We start from the raw sequence: 21,540 nt of genomic DNA, 5'->3' as shown, positions 1-21,540 counted from the left end.
GGAAGGAGGTGTACCGGGCAGGAAGGAGAAGCAGCTGGGTGCTGCCAGGGGTCTCAGTGCCACCCAGAGCAGGTGGGGAGCGGCGTGCGTGCCCATCGTTGGGGCATCCAGGCTGCTGCACAGGGAGATGCCAGGGGACCGCACACTCCGGCTGCAGCATGGGAACCGCATCGAGGCCCTGTGCGTGCTGGGCACCCACATCTCCGCCGATGTCTACAGGTGAGTGGGATGCCCTAACAATCCCTTTCCTCCTCCATCTCTGCACCTTCACCTTTCTTCTCCCCTTTACCCCCTGTTTAACCTTCTGCAAATTTCCCTTCCTCATTTTTCCTTCTGCTCCCTCAAAACCCACAGCCTTGACATTGTGATTTAATGCAATTTGTGGGCAAAATCCTCCCTGGGCTTTGCAAATCTACACAAGTCCCAGGAAAGCTTTGAGCATCCGCATTTGCACGATATGGTATTTACCCCAAGTCTGCAACAGCAATGGGTTTGATCCATTTGTGGTGAACAGATGCAATGTCATCTTGGAAAGCTGCTGGAGCGTGGAGGGATTAGCAGGAGCTATGGGGATGGACTGCAAAGGAGGGGATGTAGCTGGGAGACAGGAGGAAAACAAGATCTAGTGACCAAGCAGTGTCCAGCGAAAGCATGCAAGTCCCCACAACACCAACCCTGCTCCCCTAAAACATGAAGTGCTGTACTTCAAGATAATTATTCCCCCAAAGGAAAAAGTTTAAAAGCTCATTTCATGGTTAATTCTGGTCTTTGCTGCTTTTGCAAATCTTACCCTTGATATTCAAGCCAAGCAGCACAGTTACAACTCACCTGGCGTCTCTCCAGGTCAAATCTCCTCCCAGTGGGATTCCCAAAACCCAGAAACAAGGAAACCAAACCAGTTTTTCCATGCATAATTAAATGTAATTTAACGATTTAAGAAACACCCAGGCAGCAGCAAATGAGCACTTAGATTTCCTCTCCCTCTCTCTGCAACGGGCACAGGTTTGGTGGGGCTATCAGCATTCCGAAATCCAATAAATGATGCTGTAACGGTGATACGGCGTGAGCTCTCGGGTGTCAGCAGCATGCATGCTCAAAGGGAGCCTGCATCTCAGGAGCTGCAAGCAGCCCCAAAAATAATAACCCTGGAAAGATGGGGAAATTGGGGAAAAGGAGCCAGAAGAGGGGAAGTGGATGTGTGGAGTGACTTGGGAAGAGCAAGGACACATCAGACTGGGAGTGGTGCTACACTAGCTGCTTCAGGGTTGGATAAAATCACTCCGAAAATTAAGAGTTTCCCATGGTAAAGTCTCCCAGCTGGCTTGCCACACTGTTATGATGAGCTGTTAAATACCTGGTTTGGCTTGGTTGGAAAATAAACACAGATTTCTCTATTGAAGTGCAAACTCAAGTTCAGTTCCAGCAGCACCAAGTGCTTTCTTTGGCTGTGATAATTATAGATTGTAATCTGCACCAATGGCTATGAAACCGACTCATTTTACTAAAATAGCATGTTCTGCCCTAAAAAACCCAAGACACTTTAAGCATTCCCAGGCAGGGAGGAAAGGGCAGAAAGGTACCAGCAGTCAGCGTGGAGACGCCAGCATGCCCAGTCTTGGCTGTGTTCTGGGCAGTGAAATTAGTTGCAGTGAGAACCAGGTGGTTTTGAGATAAACCTCTAAAAATACAAAGCATTTTTGGCAGGGCGGCCCCAGCTGGGGCAGCTTCCTTCAGCGTGAAGCACACAGAAGGGGTGAGCATGGAGTTGGTGTGCCAGGGCCAAGCGGAGGTCGTGTCAGCCCCCAGCAGTGGGACACGGTGGCCACTGGATGAGGGGACAGTTCTGAGGTTCAGCATGAGCCAGGCCAGCACCGAGGTCAATGATAACAAGGTAAGAAGTGGGGTGCTGGGCTGTGGGACCTCCACAGAGGAAGAGCATCCTTTCCCAAACAGGCATCTGGGGGTTTGCAGGTAACTGTCAGCTTTTACACAGACGGAGGGCAGCCCATCAACCAAGCCGGGGTCTTCCTCACTGGCATCGGTGAGTACGAAGGCCTACTGCAATGCAGCAATCTGTCTTCACCCCCTCAGTCCCTTGCGGTAGGGTCCTGTGACGTGGGGGAAGAGACGGACCCAAGTTTGCAGGGTTTGGGGGGCTTTTGCACTCACCCAACCTTGCCTTACCCTGAGATGATGGTGGGGTCTGTCCACCCAGGGATCTCTCTGGATGTGGATGCAGATCAGGATGGCATGGTGGAAAAGAACAACCCCAACAAGGTAATTCAGCCTGTTCCACGGCACAGAAAGTCCACAGGCTTGCAAGAGCCTGAGCTCACTAAGCTAAGCCTCAGTGGGGTGTTTTAGGCAAGCTGGACCTGGGGTCCTGAGGGACACGGGGCCATCCTGCTCGTCAACTGCGACAAGGAGAGCCCTTTCACTCCAGCATCAGACTGCAACGATGAAAGGGTGTTCAACAAAGAAGGTAACACAGCTTTAAAAAAAAAAAAAATCACATAAAGCAAAAAATGCTCCATTATTCCCCCTCTTTAACCTTTTTTGAGATGAAATTTTGCTTGGGAACCAGCTGCCCATGAGCTGCTTTCCACCAAGCTGCTGAGTAAGCTTCCCACATGGGAATTCATTTTTTTTTAATGCCGTGCTAACTAATTGCGGTCAAGCAGGGGCATGAAGCACAGCCAGAAAAATAGCAGAGGTGCCACTGACGGCAGAGCTCAGCCCAGGGTTGCTTCGCACGGGTGAAAGGAGCTCGGGGCAAGGCATGCGGCCGGCAGCCAGGAATACACCCGCCTGTTCCTGGAAAACTAAAACCACATGGAACTGGTGCCCATCAGCTTTTTGAGGCCAGAGATCAACTGTGCCAGGGCTATGGGGGGAAAAAAGAAACTGGCATTTGCTTCAAAGCACAAGCCACGAGCTTTGCTAGCAGGACCACAGGTTGTTTTTCCAGCTTGCAAAGGCTGGTAGCAAGGGAAGAGCAGATTTCTTGGCATGGGAGATGCAAACCCCAGGAGGGAGCATACAAGTCAGCCAGAGCTGCATGGTGCAATCACCCATCACTCAGGTTTTTTGTTTGCAACCCAGATTTGCTGGACATGTCTCGGATGGTCTTAAGGACTGAAGGGCCACAGCGCTTGCCCCGGGGACACGAAATCATTCTCTATATTCCTGTCTCTGATGCTGACAAAGTTGGAGTCTTTTATGTGCAGAGTAAGTTCTTCCTCACCTCCTCCTCTGCCCCTTCCTCCTCATTTGTAGTGCTCTTGAGATCCCTGCAAGCTCTTTTCTTGTCCTCTCCATGCTCTTCAAATGGCACTTCTAAAGCAAATCATGCCCTTGGCATCCCTTCTCCAATTTTTTTCCAGCATTGAGTATTCTCTCTTCTCAATTAATTGGAAAACTTTGGAGATCAACAAGCAGAGGCACAGTGCCATAAAGCCATTTATCCAAGGTCATCCAGCAAAGGAGTAGTAAAAAAAAAAATAAATGTATCCTGATACCCAGATGTTTTATCCATGATGGCAATATGCTCTAGGACACATTTTCCCCTCCTTGTTCCTTGTTGTGGGCCCAGCAATTTATTCTCTGGGACCAAAAGCACTCATCCAGCCCAAAAACATGCCATTAAGCAGCCTGGCCTTATCCCTCCATGCAGGAGCAGTCTGTCAGCAGGAGGGCTGGTGGCATTGTCATCCCATGGTAGGTCAGATGGAGGCTACAAGGGCAGAAACACCACGAAAACATCTTCCCCATGACTGCACCATTCAAGAAAAGGCCAAGACATTTTTCCTCACCCTTTTTGTGCATGACCACAAAATTTTGAGCCCCTTAACTCCTATTTAAAGGTACTTCTGCCAGATGAAGTTGCATCTACCCACAGAGATGGAGAAGCTCTAGCACACAGGGATTGTGGTACCTCCTTGCACACAAGCAAAATAGACTTGAAACTATCAATGAAGTTTTGGAAATTGCCCACTTCTCCCCTTTTTCTTGCAGATCCCTTCTGCAGGCAGCGCTACATCCACGTGCTGGGCCAGAGGAAGCTGTACCACACCGTGCAGTACACTGGTGGGGCCACTGAGCTTGACTTTTTCGTTGAGGGGCTCCGCTTTCCTGATGACACCTTCTCTGGGCTGGTCTCCATCCATGTCAGCCTCCTGGAGACGCTAGCTGAGGTCTGGGTGCTCCAGGGAAGGGGCACAGATGGGAGGCTGCAACAGCCCAAGAGGCATGGAAAAGGGGAAGGGGATTGAATGAAGAGCAGTGCAAAAATGACCTCAGGGGTAGGGTATTTAGGGGGAACAGTGGTAAACAGGGTGTGGAAAGTCCTTGATTTGTGCTTGCCTCCCGCAGGGTATCCCACATACACCAATCTTCACTGACACAGTAGTGTTCAGGGTAGCACCATGGATCATGACTCCCAACACCTTGGCACCAGAGAACGTCTTCGTCTGCAGGTAAAGGCCAAGGGATGATGCCTTCCCAGCCAAATCAGCATCAGCCCCACAGTCTCCCTGGAGGTCACGGAGACAGGCTGGGGTGGTGATGGGCAGAGGGAAAGGCAGCTGCCTGCAGGGGATGGGATATCCATCCTCCAACAGTCCTTCATCCCCTCCCTCCTGCCATCCACTTTCCCAGCATGAAGGACAACTACCTCTTCATCAAGGAGATAAAAAACCTGGTCAACAAGGCAGGCTGCGAGCTGAAGGTTTGCTTTGGCTACATCAACCGTGGGGACCGCTGGATGCAGGTAGGTGGGCACCAGAGAGAGGGCAAAACTTTCCCTCCCTGCTGATGTGCCCCATGCAGGTTTTCCTCCCTTCTTTAGGATGAGATTGAGTTTGGCTACACCCACGCTCCCCACAAAAGCTTCCCGGTGGTGCTGGACTCCCCTCGAGAAGGAGGGCTGGAGCAATGTGCCATCAAGGAACTGCTGGTAAGAGCAGGACAGTCGCTTGCATTTCCTGAAGAGCAGCTTGCAGGTTTTTATGCTTAGCCTATTTCACCACTCCTAAATCACTGCTTGCACTTGGCTCGTTGAAGACCCTACAATGAATTGCCTAAAAAATGAGAATTTAACACCTCTGCATGCAACTGCATGGAGATACTACCCCATCCACTTCCAGCTGGGAGTACACCAACATCTCCCTCAAACCAAGGATCAGAGCCTAATCCACATCTCAGCCACACAGAAAACCTTTTATTCAGAAGGTGCTGGACAAGAGGAGAAAGGAGGCGCTCACTCCTCTGGCAACAAAAGACTCTTGCCAAGCTCTGGGATAGGACTGGATTTCTTCACCCTGAGTATCACAGCAATGGGCTGGTTTTTCCTTTCCTCCTCTAGGCCTGCAAATACGCAGCAGCTCCCAAGCAGGAGAGGAAAGGAAAGCACGAGAGGGGTCAATTTACTTCCTCGGAAGAGGACAAGATGCAGCCAGCTGCCAAAATCATCCCTGTGGGGCTTCTTTGCCAAGGCAACGGGCCAGCCACGGGCAGGGCATGCAAAGAAGGCTGCCTGGGAGCGCAGCGACCCTGGCCAGGGCATTTTGGGAGAGCCCAGCAGACAAGCATGGGAGAAAGATGGATCGAGTGATCCCTTTGAGATATCACCATACAGAATGGGCAGGACACCCCCAAGTAGCCACCAAATCTCTGCCCTGTACACCCAGCCAGGCCCTGACAGCAACCTCAGCCCTGGTCGTCTCTCTTGACTGTAACAGAAGAGGACAGTTCACTTTTTTTTTTGCTGCATGTCACTTTGGGGAAGGTTAAGTACTTTCAAAGGCATTGAAATAAATAGTTCCTCATGCCTGAAACAAGCACATGCAGTCCTAGATTCATCAGGCAGGATGGGAATAGCACGCTGATCCGCTCCTTCGCAAATTAGCCAGGCAACCGCTCCTATCTGCCCTCTTTAGGAATTGCTTTGCTTCGTATTTAGAGAAGTAATTTCAGCCTTTGGAGCTACTAACACATTATACTCCAATTTCTGCTTTGAAGCCTCCTCTAATCCCCACTCCTAACTTTCCAATCTCATTTTCCAGCTAGGAATATTTAGTCAAACGCAACACACACAGGTCCTCCTCTCACCCCAGCCAAACCCTAAGCCCCTGGGACCCCATGCCAGGGAAAAAGGAGACGAGAGGGAATTAGCCCCTCAAAATCAATCTGGAACTGATAGGACTTGGATGCAACCTGCAAACCTGGGATGAACCATCGCCTTGACAGTTGAAACCGTACTGGCTCTGTGGTTTATTAAACTGAAATAAGCTGAGAGCAGGTGTTTCATGCTCAGTCCCTACCGCAGCACCCGGGGAAAGGATGTGACCCCCAGCCATCCTCCAGACATGCTCCCCAAAAATTCATGCGGAGCCTTGGGGAAAGGCAGGCCTGCTGCATCCTCTCTATCCCAGCTTCTCCAAACACCCTCAATGAAAAAAAAAAAAAAAAAGCAACTCCTAGATCAAAGCCATACACCCTCAGGTCTCCCTGCTCATTTTTACCAACCTGTGTATTTGGTTTACCCCTATGGAAACTCAACACTAGCGAGCGACGGGGATTTAATGCAAACCCAACAGACACCTGATCTGCTGTGAGCTCCAAGCCCATACTGACTTGAACCAGAGAGCAAGGACAGGTTCAAGGCAGGATTTTTGTCCCACTACTGCCATTTTTGCCTTGGTTTTAACGTTGCAATCTCTCCCTTAGGCCTTTGACCCTGACACATCACAACCAAGGCTTATTTACCACTGCATGCACAACGCCCTAAATCCCAGATATATCAGGTCCTGAAAATCAGGGCTTAAGTAGGATTTAAGTGAAGTTCAGCCCTTCAGGTGGCTCTTATGCCTGGAGCGGACTTACCCTCAGGGGCTGAAGTTCATCTAGCTCAACAAGAGTCATCCAGATCCTCAGCTTCAGGGCTACACCAGCACCTAATTAGCTTAATGCAGACACTTAAACATTGGCTGTGGGATAGCAGAGAAGATCCCTCCCCAGCTGTGCCCCGGCATTTGTCATTTATTACCAAGACCAGATGACCCTTATCCTCTTGCCTTTCCTCTCTTTAGCCTCCCCCCACCCATGGTCAGCCTCCACTCTTGATATTTTTACCCACTGGAGCAGGTATGAGCCCACAGCAGGAGAGATAAAAAGCAAAGATATGGAGGCAGGGGGAACTTAGGGCAAAGCCCACAGTGATTTCCATTTCCTTAGGGCCCCGACTTTGGCTACGTGAGCAAAGAGCCTCTCTTCGAAGCCACCACCAGCCTCGACTCCTTCGGCAACCTGGAGGTCAGCCCACCTGTGACCGTGGCAGGGAAGGAGTATCCCCTGGGAAGGATCCTCATTGGCAGCAGCTTTCCCACGTAAGAGATGGGAAACCCACATGTATGGGAGCAAGGGAACCACAAGTGTCCCTAAACATCATTAAAATCATGTTAATGGGCTTAATTAGCCATTCCCTGACCAGCTGTGAATATGGTCCTCTGTGGGGCAGGTGCACCCAACCCCAGTGCTCAGTCTCTGCCTTCACATTTGCACCCTTCTTTCTTTCCTCCACCTTGGTAGCAATTTATGTGTATGTACATATTAATGCAAAAATATTTATTCCCCCTCTTGGGGATATTTCACTCCCAGATCTGCAGGGAGGAGAATGACCAGAGTGGTGCGAGATTTCCTCTATGCCCAGCAAGTGCAGGCTCCCGTGGAGCTCTACTCTGACTGGCTGTCTGTGGGCCACGTCAACGAGTTTGTCAATTTTGTGCCCACCTCTGACAAAAAGGTACTCCAAAACCCCATGCTGTTTCCTGGTTTCTCTTCCAAGATACTAATCCCATTGAGGCACCTCTAGGGAAAACCCCAAAGGTCATCTGTTTAACAGTCCCAGCCAGTATTTTTTTGAGTTTTCACCCTGCCCCCAAAATGAGGGCTCTGAATGCAAAAAGGGACTTACTACTCTAACAATCAAGACAGACAGAAGAAAAAAAGGTGCCAGCAAAGGTAGCCCAGGAAATTTAAAGCTCAAGATTCCCAGGGCTGGCCAGGGCTCACAGCTGCTCAGCATCTCCCAGATGTTTCCGGAAGCTAGCTCTTTCCTCTATCGTAGCTTTATTACTTCTGAAACAAGACTTTTCCCATTAGGGGCAACTATGCCTTGACCTGGATGGCTCAGAAAAGGAGTATTTATGCCCACTTTTGCCCTCCCCAGGGCTGTGATAAGCCCTATAAGAGATACCATCAAGACTGCAGCAAGCAGCCTCCAGTACTCCACCAAGGAGCAAGGAAACCATTTCTGCTGGTGGGAAGCCAGCCAGCATATGCATGGGGCTCAGACCCCAGAAATCCACAATTCCCACGAGATTAGCTTAATAATGACTTTTGACTGCTTCTGATGAAGTCAGAGCACAATTATTCCCTTGCTCCATCCCCCCCCTGCATTGCAATGCCAACCCAGAAACAAAAAACCCCAACAATCCAGGCAGCAGCAGCAACATTCCTCACCCACCATCTCAGCTCGCTCAAATCTCCAACAACCACCCTCCCGGGGGGTTTATACACCCCACCTGGGGTGGGCAGGATTGGACACAGCTGCAGCCAGGCTGCAGTTTCCCCTCCCTGCCCCAGCAGCAGTTTAAGCCCTCAGGGTCAGTTTGGAGGGTATTTGCCAACAGCATAAATCACCAGATCTCATTCAGATACAGCCCCTCAGCACTGCAATAAAAAAGGCAATAAATAACAACAAAAGACATCTATTTTTAAGAGTTGAAGCTTGGATTCCTTGCAAAAATAAGTCCCTGAGGTTCCCCCAAGGCTTCAGGTAAGCAAGCCACTTTTGGTGACCACTCTCCCTCCTGTCTTGCCCCAGCGATTTCGAATGCTGATGGCCAGCCCCGCGGTGTGCTACAAGCTCTTTCGGGAGAAGCAGAAGGAGGGCCAGGGCGAAGCCACCATGTTCAAAGGCAAGGGGACAGTGGGCAGCTTCAGCCTAGCTTTGATGTCAGCTGAGACAGCCAGAGCCACCCCACCAAGCATCTGGCCCGAGGGCGGCAGTGCCTGGCCAACGTGCGGTACTGGGGGGAAGTGGGGACCTTTTCCCACCCGGCTGCCCTTCACAGCTGGCAAGCGGGATGCCTGCCCACCATACCCAGCCTCCTCAAGCCCTATTTTGGGAAAGCGAGTGGGACGGGAGGGATAAAGCCCTCTGCACAGAGGGGATGCTTGCTTGGTGGGATGGAGCATCTCTGTAAATGCCAGCAGAGCTCCAGCACGGAGTGGGACAACTAGGGGCTCTCATGTCACCCCAGATTAGTACCATTTTTTCACGTTTGCCCTTCCCTCCATGCAGCAATGACATTTTGATTGCTAGTTTGGGCATCCTTTAATTGGAGTTTTAAACATCATCCATCCACGACAGGGCTGTGGAAAGATCTCCCTGCCTCTGTGGTCCTGTTGGGTCACTGCCACCTGCCTGGGACCTGGCCGTCCCCAAACAAGGGGTGGCCTCCATAGAGGTGGCAACTCGGGTTTTATGGACCTGAGTGGAGAAATTCAGCAGGTAATGATTCCTGTGGGCAGGAGGATGGAGGACAGGGCCTTTCCACTACTCTTTCCAGTGGGCAGAGGTTTTCTTCCCACCCAGTTTCCCAGCAAACCAAGAACTGGGACTCCCCGTAGCCTTAACACCAAGCTCAGGAAACAGATTTTTGGGGACTTTTTCCACCTCCATACCATGACTTAAGCCAGGCTTCTGCTAGCACTGCTTCATTTTGATGGGGGTTTGCATTTCTAGGCTACTCGGGGGCAGACACAAAACGGGTCACCATTAACAAGGTCCTTTCCAACGACATCCTGGTGCAGCAGAACCAGTATGTCCAGGTAATAACCAATATTTCCAGTAATAACTGGTATTTTTTGCAATAACTTCCCCAGGATGGTACAAACCTTTAAGGGAGGTGTTGCATTTTGGCTCTCCTCCTGTGTAAGATGGTTTTGGGGGCCATGCACACCTGTGTCCCCCTGCTCAATGTGCTCTTCTCCATCCCCTCCAGCGCTGCATCGACTGGAACAGGGATGTCCTTAAGAAGGAGCTGGGGTTGACAGAGGAGGACATCGTTGACCTGCCGGCCCTCTTCAAGCTCGACAAGCAGGGCAAAGCTGTGCCGTACTTCCCCAACATGGTGAGGGGCGTCGCTGCTCCCCAGATCCTCTCCAAAAAGCAGTTTATTCAGTCAAGATGAGTCCCCAAAGTTGTCCCTAAAAAGCACAGTATTTACTTCTGTCCAGAAATAGGAAGTATCTCCAGCCAGGCTCAGATAAGCCCAGGTCTACCATAACTTTGTGGCCTTGTGTTGCTTGAAGTGGGATCAACCTACATAGTTTTGAGGTAAAAATCTTTCAAAGCGGTGAAATTGCAAGGCATGGGGCTCGTCCCTGGAGGAGGGTGGCTGCAAAAAGTGGCATTGACGCTCCATTGTGTGGTGAGGTCGATGGAGGAGGGTGGCCAGCAGCTTTCCTTCGGCTTCCTCAGTCCTGACACTGCTGGGTTCCCCTTCTGTCACCCCACAGGTCACCATGATCATCCTGGCCAAGGACCTGGGCATCCCCAAACCTTTTGGCCCCGTGATGGGGGGTGAATGCTGCCTGGAGCAGCGGACCCGCTCTCTCCTGGAGCCGCTGGGCCTACACTGCCACTTCCTCGAGGATGTGGCCTCCTACCATGGCAGGCTCGGGGAGGTCCGCTGTGGCATCAACGTCCAGCGGCGGCCCTTCACCTTCAAATGGTGGCACGTAATGCCGTAGTGAGGCTTGCACCTCAGCCCCCGGTGGCTTTTTCTGTGTGTGTTGCTTGCAATTCAGTTAATAAATAAATTTGCTGTGAGGAAAGAGGCTGGAAATTAAATAACAGACGATAATTCTGAGAGAAAGAGGGGGAAGCCCTCAAGAGGGTGAGGCCAAGGGGATGCCATTTTGGCCCTCACCCACCATTTTGCCCTGCCTGGTGTCGGGGCAGGTGGGAGGGTCTCTGAAAAAAGAATAAAGCCTGGAATTAACGGAGGGACGGGCTGAATTCCCTTCTCCCCCAAAAGCGGGGGGATCCAGCCATCCTGACCGCGCCATCCCGCCTTGTGCCACAGGTCCCGCCACACGCAAGATGGCGCCTCTCCTGCGGCCGCCGCCGCACCCAAGATGGCCGCCGCGCAGCCCCGCCCCCTCCCAGCGCCGCGCGCTGTGGCCGCCCAGCCCCGCCCCCTCGCAGTGCCGCGCTCCCGCCTCCTTCCGCTTCCGGGTGGAGCGGGGTCGGAACTGCGCAACGCCAAGATGGCGGCGGCCGTAGTGGGAGTCTCCTTGAAGCGCGGCGTCCCCGCGCGGCTCCTGCGGGCCGGCCCGCGGCCGGTGAGGGACTTAGAGCCGCTTTGCCCCGGGAAGCCGGGTGGGGGCCCTCGGGGGAGGCCAGAGGCTGAGAGCTTGGGGGGCTGGAGGGGGTGTGAAGGGGATTGGGGGGTGAGGAGGGCTGAGATGAGGGAGGGGTGGCTGGTCGGCGGGAGGGGCTGTGAGAGATTTGGGGGTGGGCAAGAGGGGAGGGAGCTGAGGGGCAGGAGAAGGTGCAGAGAGAGGTGGGAGGGAGCTGGGGGGCAGGATAGGGGTGCTGGGAAGGAGAGGGGGGCAGGATGAGGGTGCTGGGAGGGAGGGGGACCAGGAGGGGATGCAGAGAGGGCTGGGAGGGAGCTGTGGGGCAGGAGGGGGTGCTGAGAGTGGACTAGGAGGTGGCTGAGGGGCAGGAGGCATTCCAGGGTGAAAAGGGGGTTCAGAGTAGGTAGGAGAAGGGGGGCTGGGCTTAGTGGAAAGAGGCTGTGTGAGTGGGGTGCTGGGGAGGGTCTGAGGGCAAAAAGGAGCAGGAAGGGGACTGGGAAGGATTTAGAGAGAGAGAGGTTGACAGGAAACTGGGGGCACAGGAGGCCCAGAAGGGGATTGGGAAGAGATGTGGGAGCAAGAGGAGCAGGGATATAGGGTAGTTTGGGGATCGGAGAGTGGGAGCATGTGGCCTGGAGGAGGAAGGAGCTCCGGGGGCAGTACTGAGAGGATGTGGTTTGTTGGCCTGGAGCTGGGTAGAGACACGGCTGGGAGCTTCCAAGGGCAGTTTTGGGGCAGGGAAAGTCTTCAGGGCTGTGGAGGAAGGAGTGTCTGCAGGCACAGCAGGAGCACCTGTGGGCTGCCATTTAGTTTTAAGATTATCTCCTGCCTCGTGGAGGAGCGAGCCCCAAGGCCACAGGTGGTTGTGTGTGTGTGTGGGGGGGAACGCTGCTGTGGCAAATCCTTGGGAGGAATCTCCAAAAACTGTATGAATACCCAAGTACAAAGCAGTGATGGGTCCTGCAGCTCTCATCCTGAACATGCAGCCTCAAGTCATTTTTATGCCTGACTAAAAGCCACCCCACCGGACCTAAGGGCTGTTTTGCTGTTGTTTGAATACAGATGTGTCGGGGAGTGCAGACAGCAGCTGCGGCAGCGCCCCGTATGAAGAAGTTTGCCATTTACAGATGGGATCCCGATAAGCCTGGGGACAAGCCCCGCATGCAGACATATGAAGTGGATTTGAATAAGTGAGTATGCGCCATTAGAGAGAAGCTTTGCTGCCAGGCAGGTGTGCTGGGGCTGTGTGTGCGTGCAGGTTATCCTGCAAGTGATAACAGGGGGTGGTTGAGGAGCAGTTGAACTGACAGCTAAAGGTGTCAGCAGTCTCATTAAGCTTCAGGGACTGTTGAAACCTTGTTGGAGTGGTGAGGAAGGTGGTGTCTCAGTTGTGTTGCAGAGCACCTTGTCCTCAGCACAGGTGAGATCAGTGTTAATTCCTCATAAAGCAAATCTTACTATGATTGTGTAGGATTGTATTTGCTTCCCTCACCTGTTGGTGCTGTGTGACAAATAAAACTGCACCGTGAATGCTGGTGTCTCAATAGCTGTCAGCAGTAAAATGATTGCTTTGTTTTGTGACTTCCGTGAGGTTTTACCTGTGTCCCTGGGTTGTGTTGAAGACTTGAAGGTGCTGGTGGGTTTAATAAGCTTTATTTATATAGGAAATTTTGGGGCGTGTTCCCGAAGGAGAGTGTTTTACATATAGCTCGCAGTCCCAGACCTAGGAGATAAGGTGGAAGCCTTATCAACTCTTCTCATAGTTTTCATCACAGTTACATCTAATTTGCAGGTCATATTAAATTTTTAGTAACCACTTGCACACTTTGGTGTAGCTATCACCAAGAAAACTCTTGCTTCTTTGTGATTCTTTGAAGGGGTGCTGTCTTCCCTGTGGTGCAGAAATCTTCGCCTGGGCACATGTGCCTTGGTTTCGCTGAGCTCCAGCTCCTGCTCTTGCCAGAGGAATTCACCTTGAGCCCTTTCTGAAAGCTTCAGATACAAAGCCATGCGGCTCCTAACTTCAGATGCACATGATGAAGAACTCAAATTACTGTGTCTTTTGCACCAGTTAATAATTTCTGGGTGTTGCCCTGTCTGCTGTGTATAAAGTTACATAAGTTGTCCAAGACTGTTTGGGTTTGCGTGCAGCACTGCCTCTTGTGACTAATGAGGACAGGCAGACTTGTTAAAACCTGACCCAAAAGGAGAGAACCAGTAGTAAGGCACTTGGTTTTCAGTTGTGCTGTTTGAACCTTCCCCAGCTGAGCCAGATCTGGGCATCAGCAAAAGAAAGGGCTTCTCCTACCCTGACCCTGGGTCTGCCGAGGCAAATAGGTTGTGCTACTGATCAAGAGATCTCGTATCTTGTTGCCTGGGATTGGCAAAAAAAGTGTGTTGTTAATGGGAGTTGATCAAAGTCCTTTTCGGTGCTGCTTAGCTAGGGTGCTAAGACATCAAACACTGAGGCTGGGAGGGAATTATACAGGTTCACTGACTTCGTTTTCTGTTACAGATGCGGACCTATGGTGCTCGATGCTCTGATCAAAATAAAAAATGAGTTGGACTCCACTCTGACTTTCCGCAGATCATGTAGAGAAGGTAAGAAGGATTTTCCAGCCTGCTAAACCGAAAATTGTCCTTGAACACTGTTGCTGACAGTGTACGTTTAACCGCTAGAAAACTTGAGGGTGGATGGCAGCTTACCACTCTCATCTTCCAGCTGCTGTATAGGAAATACCTCAGTGGATCAGGTAGTAAAGTTAAACTGCATATTCACAGGGCACAATCGCACAACATATGAGCAGTATGCTTCAACAGCCCTAGTCGTTCCTGTTTCTGTCCTAATCTTGTTCATCTTGCTGCCCTGCAGTGATGGACTGCCTAAGGAAGTCTAGCAAGAGACACTGCGGCAGCAGGATTGAGGGGGCAGATGTGGTGAATGGGAATGAATTGTAGGGGCTGCTTTATCTAGTGCTAGTGTGGAAATAAGAAAGGGTGTAACTGGAAGAGTACTTACAGGACTTCTAGGAATAGCTTCAGGAATCTTTTTTTTGGCCCTTTGGCTAAGCTAAATGATTGATTGAGGGAAGGGCCATCTGGTGGTTTTACATTGCAGAGCAACTGGCTCGCTCTCATACAGGTACAAATCAGTGTGTCTAACTGCATTACAACTTACCTGTCCAGGTGACTTTCCCTGTAAAATATCCTAATTCATGGGTAATGTTAGGATGCTGAGCTTAAAATGATAGCTGTGGAAGTGCAAGAGGGGAGGATGCCTTTATGGATTGACTTTTGATTTAATTAGGTAGGTTTGCAAGCATGAGAAATTTAGGTGCAGTTGATGCCTAAAGATGTTTTGGCTTGGATCTGTATGAAAAGCAGCCTTTAACGCAGGCATTTCCTGTAGAATCTGCATAGCAGGTAGAGGAATGTCATATGGTGTGGTTGTTCTCGGTGTCTGATATTTAGGTAGCCAGTGCTGGAATTAGTTGCCCTTTGAGAACCTGAAGACGGATTTTTGAAGCTGGGCTGGTTCGGTCTTGCCCCTTTTCTACCATGCAGAAAGAAAAAAAAAAACAAAACGATCGTGCATTCCAGTTGCATACCAGTGGGTTTGTATCTGCAGTCCTGATTCCCTCTCCAGTTGACTGGAAAATACTTGTAACCATTTCTCGAGTGGGAGGAATAACCTTGTTCAAGTGCCAGCCTTCAGCTGGCAGCGAGGGGAAGGCCCATGCATCCAGTACTGAGGCAGACTGTCAGTTTGAGGAGCAGTGGCATTTCTCTGACTCATATCAATTGATATGTGTTAAATCCTCAGAAATTAGAGTTTTGCCCTTGCAACATTTGTCATCTTTCTAATATGATGTTAGGCATCAGTCTGAATTGGATACCCGAGCTCCTGACCTGAGCAGTATCTGTGGCAGTTCTGCAGCGTTTTTTCTTATAAACCTTGGCCCTTCCTAGGCTTCATCTGATCTTCCTGTTACTGGGAGATCATCAGTGGTGTCATTTACTCCATTTGTTAAGCTATTTATATGCTGTTTGTTCTGGTGAGTGTCTGTCCTCTCACCTTTGGGAGTTATTGAATGCAGTCCATGGCACCACTCTGTCCTGCTGCAGGAGGCACAGAAAGAACCTTCTGTCTTAAGGACTTTAGTTTTGTGCTCCTGACCTTCATGGATGTTTTTGACCATAACTGTAGGGCCAATGGGGGATGCGTCTGGGTCTCATGTTATAATCTTAGCGTTAGCTGCTTCACATCAATACAAGCTTGTGCTTCAAACTGGTGAATAAAGCTGAATGTTTTCCCCACCCTAAGTAGCATGTAAAACTAATGAATGATGCGAAAGGGATGAGGTGTCCAGGCAGCTTGTTTGCTACTGTGGAAGGAAGCTCAACACTGAGAATGTGTTTAGGCTTTAATGAAAGTGACTCCCGAGTTTGTTCTTTATTTAAGTAGCAACATGTTTGGCCTAATGGCAACTTCTGGCGTTTTCCCTGTCACGTACAGTTTCTTGAAGACACCCCGGGGGCATGTTTGGGGCCAAGAGGATCTTTCTCAACTAGGATAAGAGGGTGAATTTCTAATGCTTTTACTCTTTCTCCCACTCAGGCATCTGTGGCTCTTGTGCTATGAACATTGCTGGCGGAAACACACTGGCCTGTATCAAAAGAATTGACACCGATCTCACCAAGACCACTAAAATCTACCCTCTCCCCCACATGTATGTGGTGAAGGACCTTGTCCCGGTGAGTGTTGGCCTCTGTCAGCATGCGACCAAGGGTGACAGCATTCCAGGCAGCGTGGGGTTCAGATTAGGCTGGAAGGGATAACGTTGGGAGATGCCAACAGGATCGGGTCTCGCGATTCACATGTTACTCCTGCTGGAGTTTTCTGGCTTGGGTGGGTGTGGGCTTCACAGCAGTGACTAAATCTGTCCTCGTTTGGAGGAATGTGGCAGGCTGAGGCAGAAAATGCCTTCTTCTGTTGGAGTGGTAGTAAATGTTCAGTCTCTCATGCGTCAGTTTAGCTTAATAAATGTGTCCTCTTTGCCTTTTGATTCCTAGGACTTGAGCAACTTCTATGCACAGTACAAATCCATTGAGCCTTACCTGAAGAAGAAGGATGAGTCAAAACAGGGCAAGGAGCAGTACCTGCAGTCCATAGAAGACCGTCAGAAACTGGTTACTGCTTCTTTTCTACCATTGAAATCCCTTCCAGATAAGACGAGGGTTAAACGTTAACTTGCAGTAGCTTCTAGTTCCTGTAATGACAGAGCTGTCTGGTGCAAAACCCAACGTGGGTGGAATCTGCTCCCTGAAATGCAGTGTCATGGCATGCCTGCATTGCTAGGGGTAACGTTTGCTAATGAAATGCAGTCGCGGTTGTGATGGGGACTCTGATCTCATTTCCACTGTCTGCGCTGCGAGGCCATGTGTGTTTGTAAAAACATTGTGAAGGCTACAGGCTTGTAATATTCCAGTGGACAAAAGGCACTGCAGCTTATGCTGGCATGTAGGCTGTCGGGCTCGGCGCTGGCTGTCTTGTCTAGCTGTAGCATGCTAAGCAATGTTCTCGTGTTGCTGCTTGTTGGGTTTTATCAGCCCTAAAAAAGCTAATGGCAAAAGCTAAACCCTTTTTGGATGTGGAGACACAAGCATGATGTGTTAGTGCAAGTCTTGGGATGTCTGTCTCGAGCACTGCTTTGTTTGGAGGGGCTTTTCTGGGAACGTAGTAGTGTTGCTCCAAAGTTTCTGCGTAAAGCTGGAGGGTGTCTGAGGAACCTTTTGAACAGCTGGGGCATAATAGCTTTTCAAAAAGCTTATGGTGTGGGTAAGTTCTTGTCTGGATTTCCTCAGCTGCCACAGTAAGTAACATTAAAATCAGCAGTTTCTCTTCTGCCTCTGACCTGTCTTGGTGGATCCATCACTTCATGGTTGAAGGCTTGGCCTGTCAGTGCTCCGCTGTGGTTGCTGCTGCGGTACGGACACTGAGTAGGCGCACAGCGGGCAGGCAGCCTAGATTTTTGGCAAGTGGTAAGAGAGGTGAGTGTGAACAGCAAAGAGGAAGGCTGATTAAAGGGGATTCAATGAAAACACGTGAGCTATGGTGACCTTTGAAAGTTTTCCATTATGTGTGTTTGCTGTGAAGCTGACATCCAATGAATAGACTGGTCATGTGCCCGGGATGTCAGCAGCACCATGCGACTGGCGCTGTGATGTCATGACAGCCGCAGGATTTTACAGTCTGAAAGAATCTCTATCCAAGGGCAACAGTTAGTTCTCCTGCACCACTTCATAATGTTATCTGTAAGGACTGAAGGGATTCTCCCTTCATGTGGTTTTCATGAAGCGACATCCTTGAAATCGCTTTCAAGTAGAAATAAGCAAACCTAAAAGTGACTGCAAGAGTTGCCTCTGTCTTTTGCACAACTCTTAAACTTGCTTCTTATCCCCCTGCTGAAGTTTCTTTTACTTTGAGAACAGCCTCTGTGCAAGAGAAACTTGCATAGAGAGTCAGCTGAAAAACTTCCACCTTTTTCTTTAAATTGTCAGACATTTGAAATGTTACAATTGGAAATAAGACAAATATAGTAAGCCAGGTTAGGTAACTGACTTGCCTAGCCTTGGCAAGTCTTTGCAAAAGACTAATGTAGTAGACTTTTTACAACCTCCCAGGAGTTCTGGCATCGTGTATCTTTCCAAACTAAATTTAATGAGACCTTTGTCCCAAAACAACTTTCAGATACGTAAATTAAGGCAGACTGAAATCTGTCTCTCAGCCTGGGGGGTTGACTGAGCTACTTGGAGATGGGAGACCTGCTCCTCAGTTTGTCTTCTGCCCAGTGTCGCTTCCATGTAGGTCTACCTTTCTTTTCTTTGGTGCCTGAAATGAAAAAGATCTTCATCTCTCTAAAAATGGTGAAATGGCTAAAGATTTGCACCGGTCCTGTTCTGTAAGTGCTTGGGGATCCCCTCAAAGCACATGCTAAGCTATGAGCTCTGCTCCCTTGGGTTGCTGGGCAGACTTTGCTCTTTCTTCTCTTCTGTAGCACAGCCTTGAATTGTTCGTTGGTTATATATGTGTTCATTAGCCACTCACTGGGATGGGCTGAAGGAAGGAATGCTGGAAGATCAAGCAATTTCCATGGTAGTCTTCAGTTTTTCTCCCCCTGTTGTCACAGAGTTCATCGTACGGGTTGCACTGAGAGGATTGCATGCATTTTGTTTCAGAGGACCTGCATGTAAGAATTGCTTTCTTAAAGCAGTCTGCTTCAATGTAAGGTTTCTGGAGCCACGCTTGCAGCATGTCACTAGAGGGGAAAGTGCTGAGGGAAGCATGTGCTCTTGTAAACCCTCTTTAAAAAAGGCTTCGTCACGGATTTCTGGAGTGGCTTGACTGTGGTCTCCCACCCCCGTGCAGGACGGACTCTACGAGTGCATCCTGTGTGCCTGCTGCAGCACCAGCTGTCCCAGTTACTGGTGGAACGGGGACAAGTACTTGGGTCCTGCAGTACTGATGCAGGTAAGGACAGATCCCATTTGTCACGTGGGACTGCTGAGGGACTCGCTATGTAAAAGAAATATTTGCGCACACAGGTGGGGTAGTATTACATAGTCCAGATCCTGGACCAGAATTCCTGAGTTAGGTGTTGCTTTTTAACATTTCACACTGATTACAACACCTCGAAGAAGCACTTGGTGTATCAAATGCCACTGACTTGCAGGCCTATCGCTGGATGATTGACTCCAGAGATGACTACACAGAGGAACGCCTGGCACAGCTTCAAGACCCATTTTCTCTTTACCGTTGTCACACTATCATGAATTGCACAAGGACTTGCCCTAAGGTACGTGTGTCCTCCATATGTCCCTTTTGGGGTTACTGGCTTGTTTCCAAGCGCCCTGTATGAAACCAATAGGAAAAAAAAAACAAAAAACACTTAGGTTTTTGTTTTCCTCGAGCTTGCCTTGGCTTGTTCGTCCTTTTGAAACACAGTGAGTTACCAGCGGTCGTGCCTGTGATAGTGACTGTACAAGGGGACGTGGCAAAGTATCACACATCGCAGGAACATCTCTTCCTCGTGAGCAAGACTTTGAGAATCTGTCTGTGTCCAAGATTTAGGAGCGTGACAGTAGGGCACTGCTCATGTGAGGGACGCTGCCAGCAACAGTATGGGGAAGTTTTTGTCCTGAGTAGCCCTGTCAGTGGTGTGAGCACTGTAATACACATAGCCCCACACAGTGCGACCTCAGGTGGTAGCAGCTATCCCTTATGTGTTGTGCATCTTGCGTTTTTGGCACCTTTGAGGGATGTGTTTTATGCTGATGTTCTGCTGTCAGGGTGTTTCCCAGATGGTTTGTTCTCTCTGGTATTTCTTCTGCGAACTGAGCAAGCTTTCCCAAATTGGAGCATGCCTCCTCTTCGTCTTGCAATGACCTTGTGCCTGTTGTTGGGCAGACTATCAAGTTTTGCTTTCCTGCCAGCTGTGCTGTTTTCTAGCTAGCATTGGCTTGCACCTGGTGGTGGAGTAATTCTCCTTGAGCTGTGAAATAACATGAAGGCAAATTTTTGAGTGGATCACAGATGTGGGGAAAATGAGATGCTTGAGAACTGCGTTGATGGGTTTACCAGGAGCACTGCATGCTGATTTTTTTGTGTGTGTCTTTCTGAAGTGATTCCCTGACTACAGATAATTCCTCCTTTGTATAGGGAGGTAGCTCGTGATCCGGTGTCACCCATAGTTCAGCAAAAGACAAAGGTTCAACCTGAAGACCTGCTTGTATGTGGGAATGTATGTAGCAGTGGGGAATAGCGCTTGGTCTCAAGTTTTGAGACACATTTGTGGTTAATAACACGTTTCCACTCACATGCTCTAATCCTGGTTGGTGTCTTGATCAGCCCTGAAAGACTGCACGGTGAGCTCTGCACCAGGGTAATTTCCTGTTCGTTCTCTGTCCCACAGTGCTGCTGCTGTAATCACAAGGATACAGCAGGGCAGTTGTGATCCTTCTCTCATTTTAAGATTAGGCATGCTTGGTTTGGTAGCAGTGCTGCAGGATTAAGGGCCTTTGCAGCGTGACATGTGCCTATATTGTAGAAAAACCTTCTTAGGCAAGCTTAGCTGGCTTTTGTGTGAGGAGCATTTTCATCTTGTGAGTGTTCTTGCTCACCTAGTGTCCTCTGATACCGAGCGTTTTTTGTTTCAGACAAGGAGAAAAGCCACATCTCTTGTACTGTCACTATCGGGCTTCTACAAGGCAGTTCCCTCCCTCCAGGTGTCATCTCATAACAACCTGTAAAAGTGTTGAATTGAGCCCTGCTTGAGCTTAACTAAAAGTTCCTATGGCTCAGACACTCATTCTTCTTTGATCCTCGCGTTGTTGGTTAAAACCAATCCTCCAAAGTCAAATGAGTGTTTTTCTTCAAGCAGTGGGAAGTGCTGCTGGCTCAGCCTCCAGGTAGAGGAGCTGAGCTCCCAGCACTGCGTCTCCATGCCGGGCTGGCTTGCTCTTCCCTTATAAATTGAGTCTGGAGTGCAGCAAACCTGCATCAGCACACCTTCACCGAGGGGCTTTGCATACCACAATACCCACAGAGCTGTCCCTGGGTATCCTGTAACCTCCCAGCACTTGAAAGGGAGCCCAGTATTAAGCTGGACTCCAGCTTTTAGGCCGGGGGGCGTGGGGGGTGGGGGGGAAGGGGGAAGTGCTGAGTGCTTCCTCTGCCAGCTATTTCTATCAGTAGCAGCATATTTGTGAGTTTACTATGAGTTAGGTTGGGGCACAGAGGGCATGATGCTCTAACACGCTGATTTCCTGAGGAGCTAACAGACTTCTCCTTTTTAGGGTTTGAACCCTGGCAAAGCAATTGCTGAGATCAAGAAGATGATGGCAACTTACAAAGAGAAGGCGACTGCTGCATAATGCTGTTCCCTAACTGGAAGTGTAACACACAGACGTGCTTTACCTGAAAGTAATTTATACCTGATCTAGCAAGAGAAGGTTCCAGCAGGGAGTTTGGCATTTTTCCCATAGGTTTGCACGTACAATAAATACTGTAAAAAGAACAAATAAGAATTGTTACTTTATTAACAACATTGA

The 21,540-nt window shown here is 49.8% G+C and overlaps 2 protein-coding genes across 2 annotated transcripts; both read left to right on the top strand.

Annotated features, from left to right (window-relative positions):
* Nucleotides 1–11,105, top strand: LOC102047441 (protein-arginine deiminase type-2). Its single transcript, XM_005432798.3, has 16 exons — nt 1–219; nt 1,705–1,891; nt 1,972–2,041; nt 2,216–2,277; nt 2,365–2,482; nt 3,103–3,228; nt 4,015–4,193; nt 4,372–4,475; nt 4,657–4,768; nt 4,847–4,954; nt 7,234–7,385; nt 7,657–7,801; nt 8,885–8,978; nt 9,809–9,894; nt 10,068–10,196; nt 10,585–11,105. The coding sequence occupies exons 1-16, from the start codon at nt 128–130 to the stop codon at nt 10,816–10,818; spliced, it is 1,998 nt and encodes a 665-aa protein (XP_005432855.2). The 5' UTR covers nt 1–127; the 3' UTR covers nt 10,819–11,105.
* Nucleotides 11,106–11,282: 177 nt separating this feature from the next.
* SDHB (succinate dehydrogenase complex iron sulfur subunit B) lies at nt 11,283–21,516 on the top strand. Its single transcript, XM_005432796.4, has 8 exons — nt 11,283–11,412; nt 12,493–12,620; nt 13,946–14,031; nt 16,049–16,185; nt 16,504–16,620; nt 18,860–18,961; nt 19,164–19,286; nt 21,286–21,516. The coding sequence occupies exons 1-8, from the start codon at nt 11,338–11,340 to the stop codon at nt 21,361–21,363; spliced, it is 846 nt and encodes a 281-aa protein (XP_005432853.1). The 5' UTR covers nt 11,283–11,337; the 3' UTR covers nt 21,364–21,516.
* Nucleotides 21,517–21,540: the final 24 nt, after the last annotated feature.

The sequence above is a fragment of the Falco cherrug genome, chromosome 3 (genome assembly GCF_023634085.1).
Source record: "Falco cherrug isolate bFalChe1 chromosome 3, bFalChe1.pri, whole genome shotgun sequence".
Taxonomy (NCBI): Eukaryota; Metazoa; Chordata; class Aves; order Falconiformes; family Falconidae; genus Falco; species Falco cherrug.
This window is presented reverse-complemented; position numbering and strand designations above follow the sequence as displayed.

Bases quoted from the DNA above. Each gene is read 5' to 3' on its own strand.
- SDHB (XM_005432796.4), top strand. From the start codon at position 11,338: ATGGCGGCGGCCGTAGTGGGAGTCTCCTTGAAGCGCGGCGTCCCCGCG. The intron at 11,413-12,492 runs GTGAGGGACTTA...GTTTGAATACAG, and splicing joins TGCGGGCCGGCCCGCGGCCG to ATGTGTCGGGGAGTGCAGAC. The intron at 14,032-16,048 runs GTAAGAAGGATT...TCTCCCACTCAG, and splicing joins CCGCAGATCATGTAGAGAAG to GCATCTGTGGCTCTTGTGCT.
- LOC102047441 (XM_005432798.3), top strand. From the start codon at position 128: ATGCCAGGGGACCGCACACTCCGGCTGCAGCATGGGAACCGCATCGAG. The intron at 4,194-4,371 runs GTCTGGGTGCTC...TGCCTCCCGCAG, and splicing joins TCCTGGAGACGCTAGCTGAG to GGTATCCCACATACACCAAT. The intron at 4,476-4,656 runs GTAAAGGCCAAG...CCACTTTCCCAG, and splicing joins GAGAACGTCTTCGTCTGCAG to CATGAAGGACAACTACCTCT.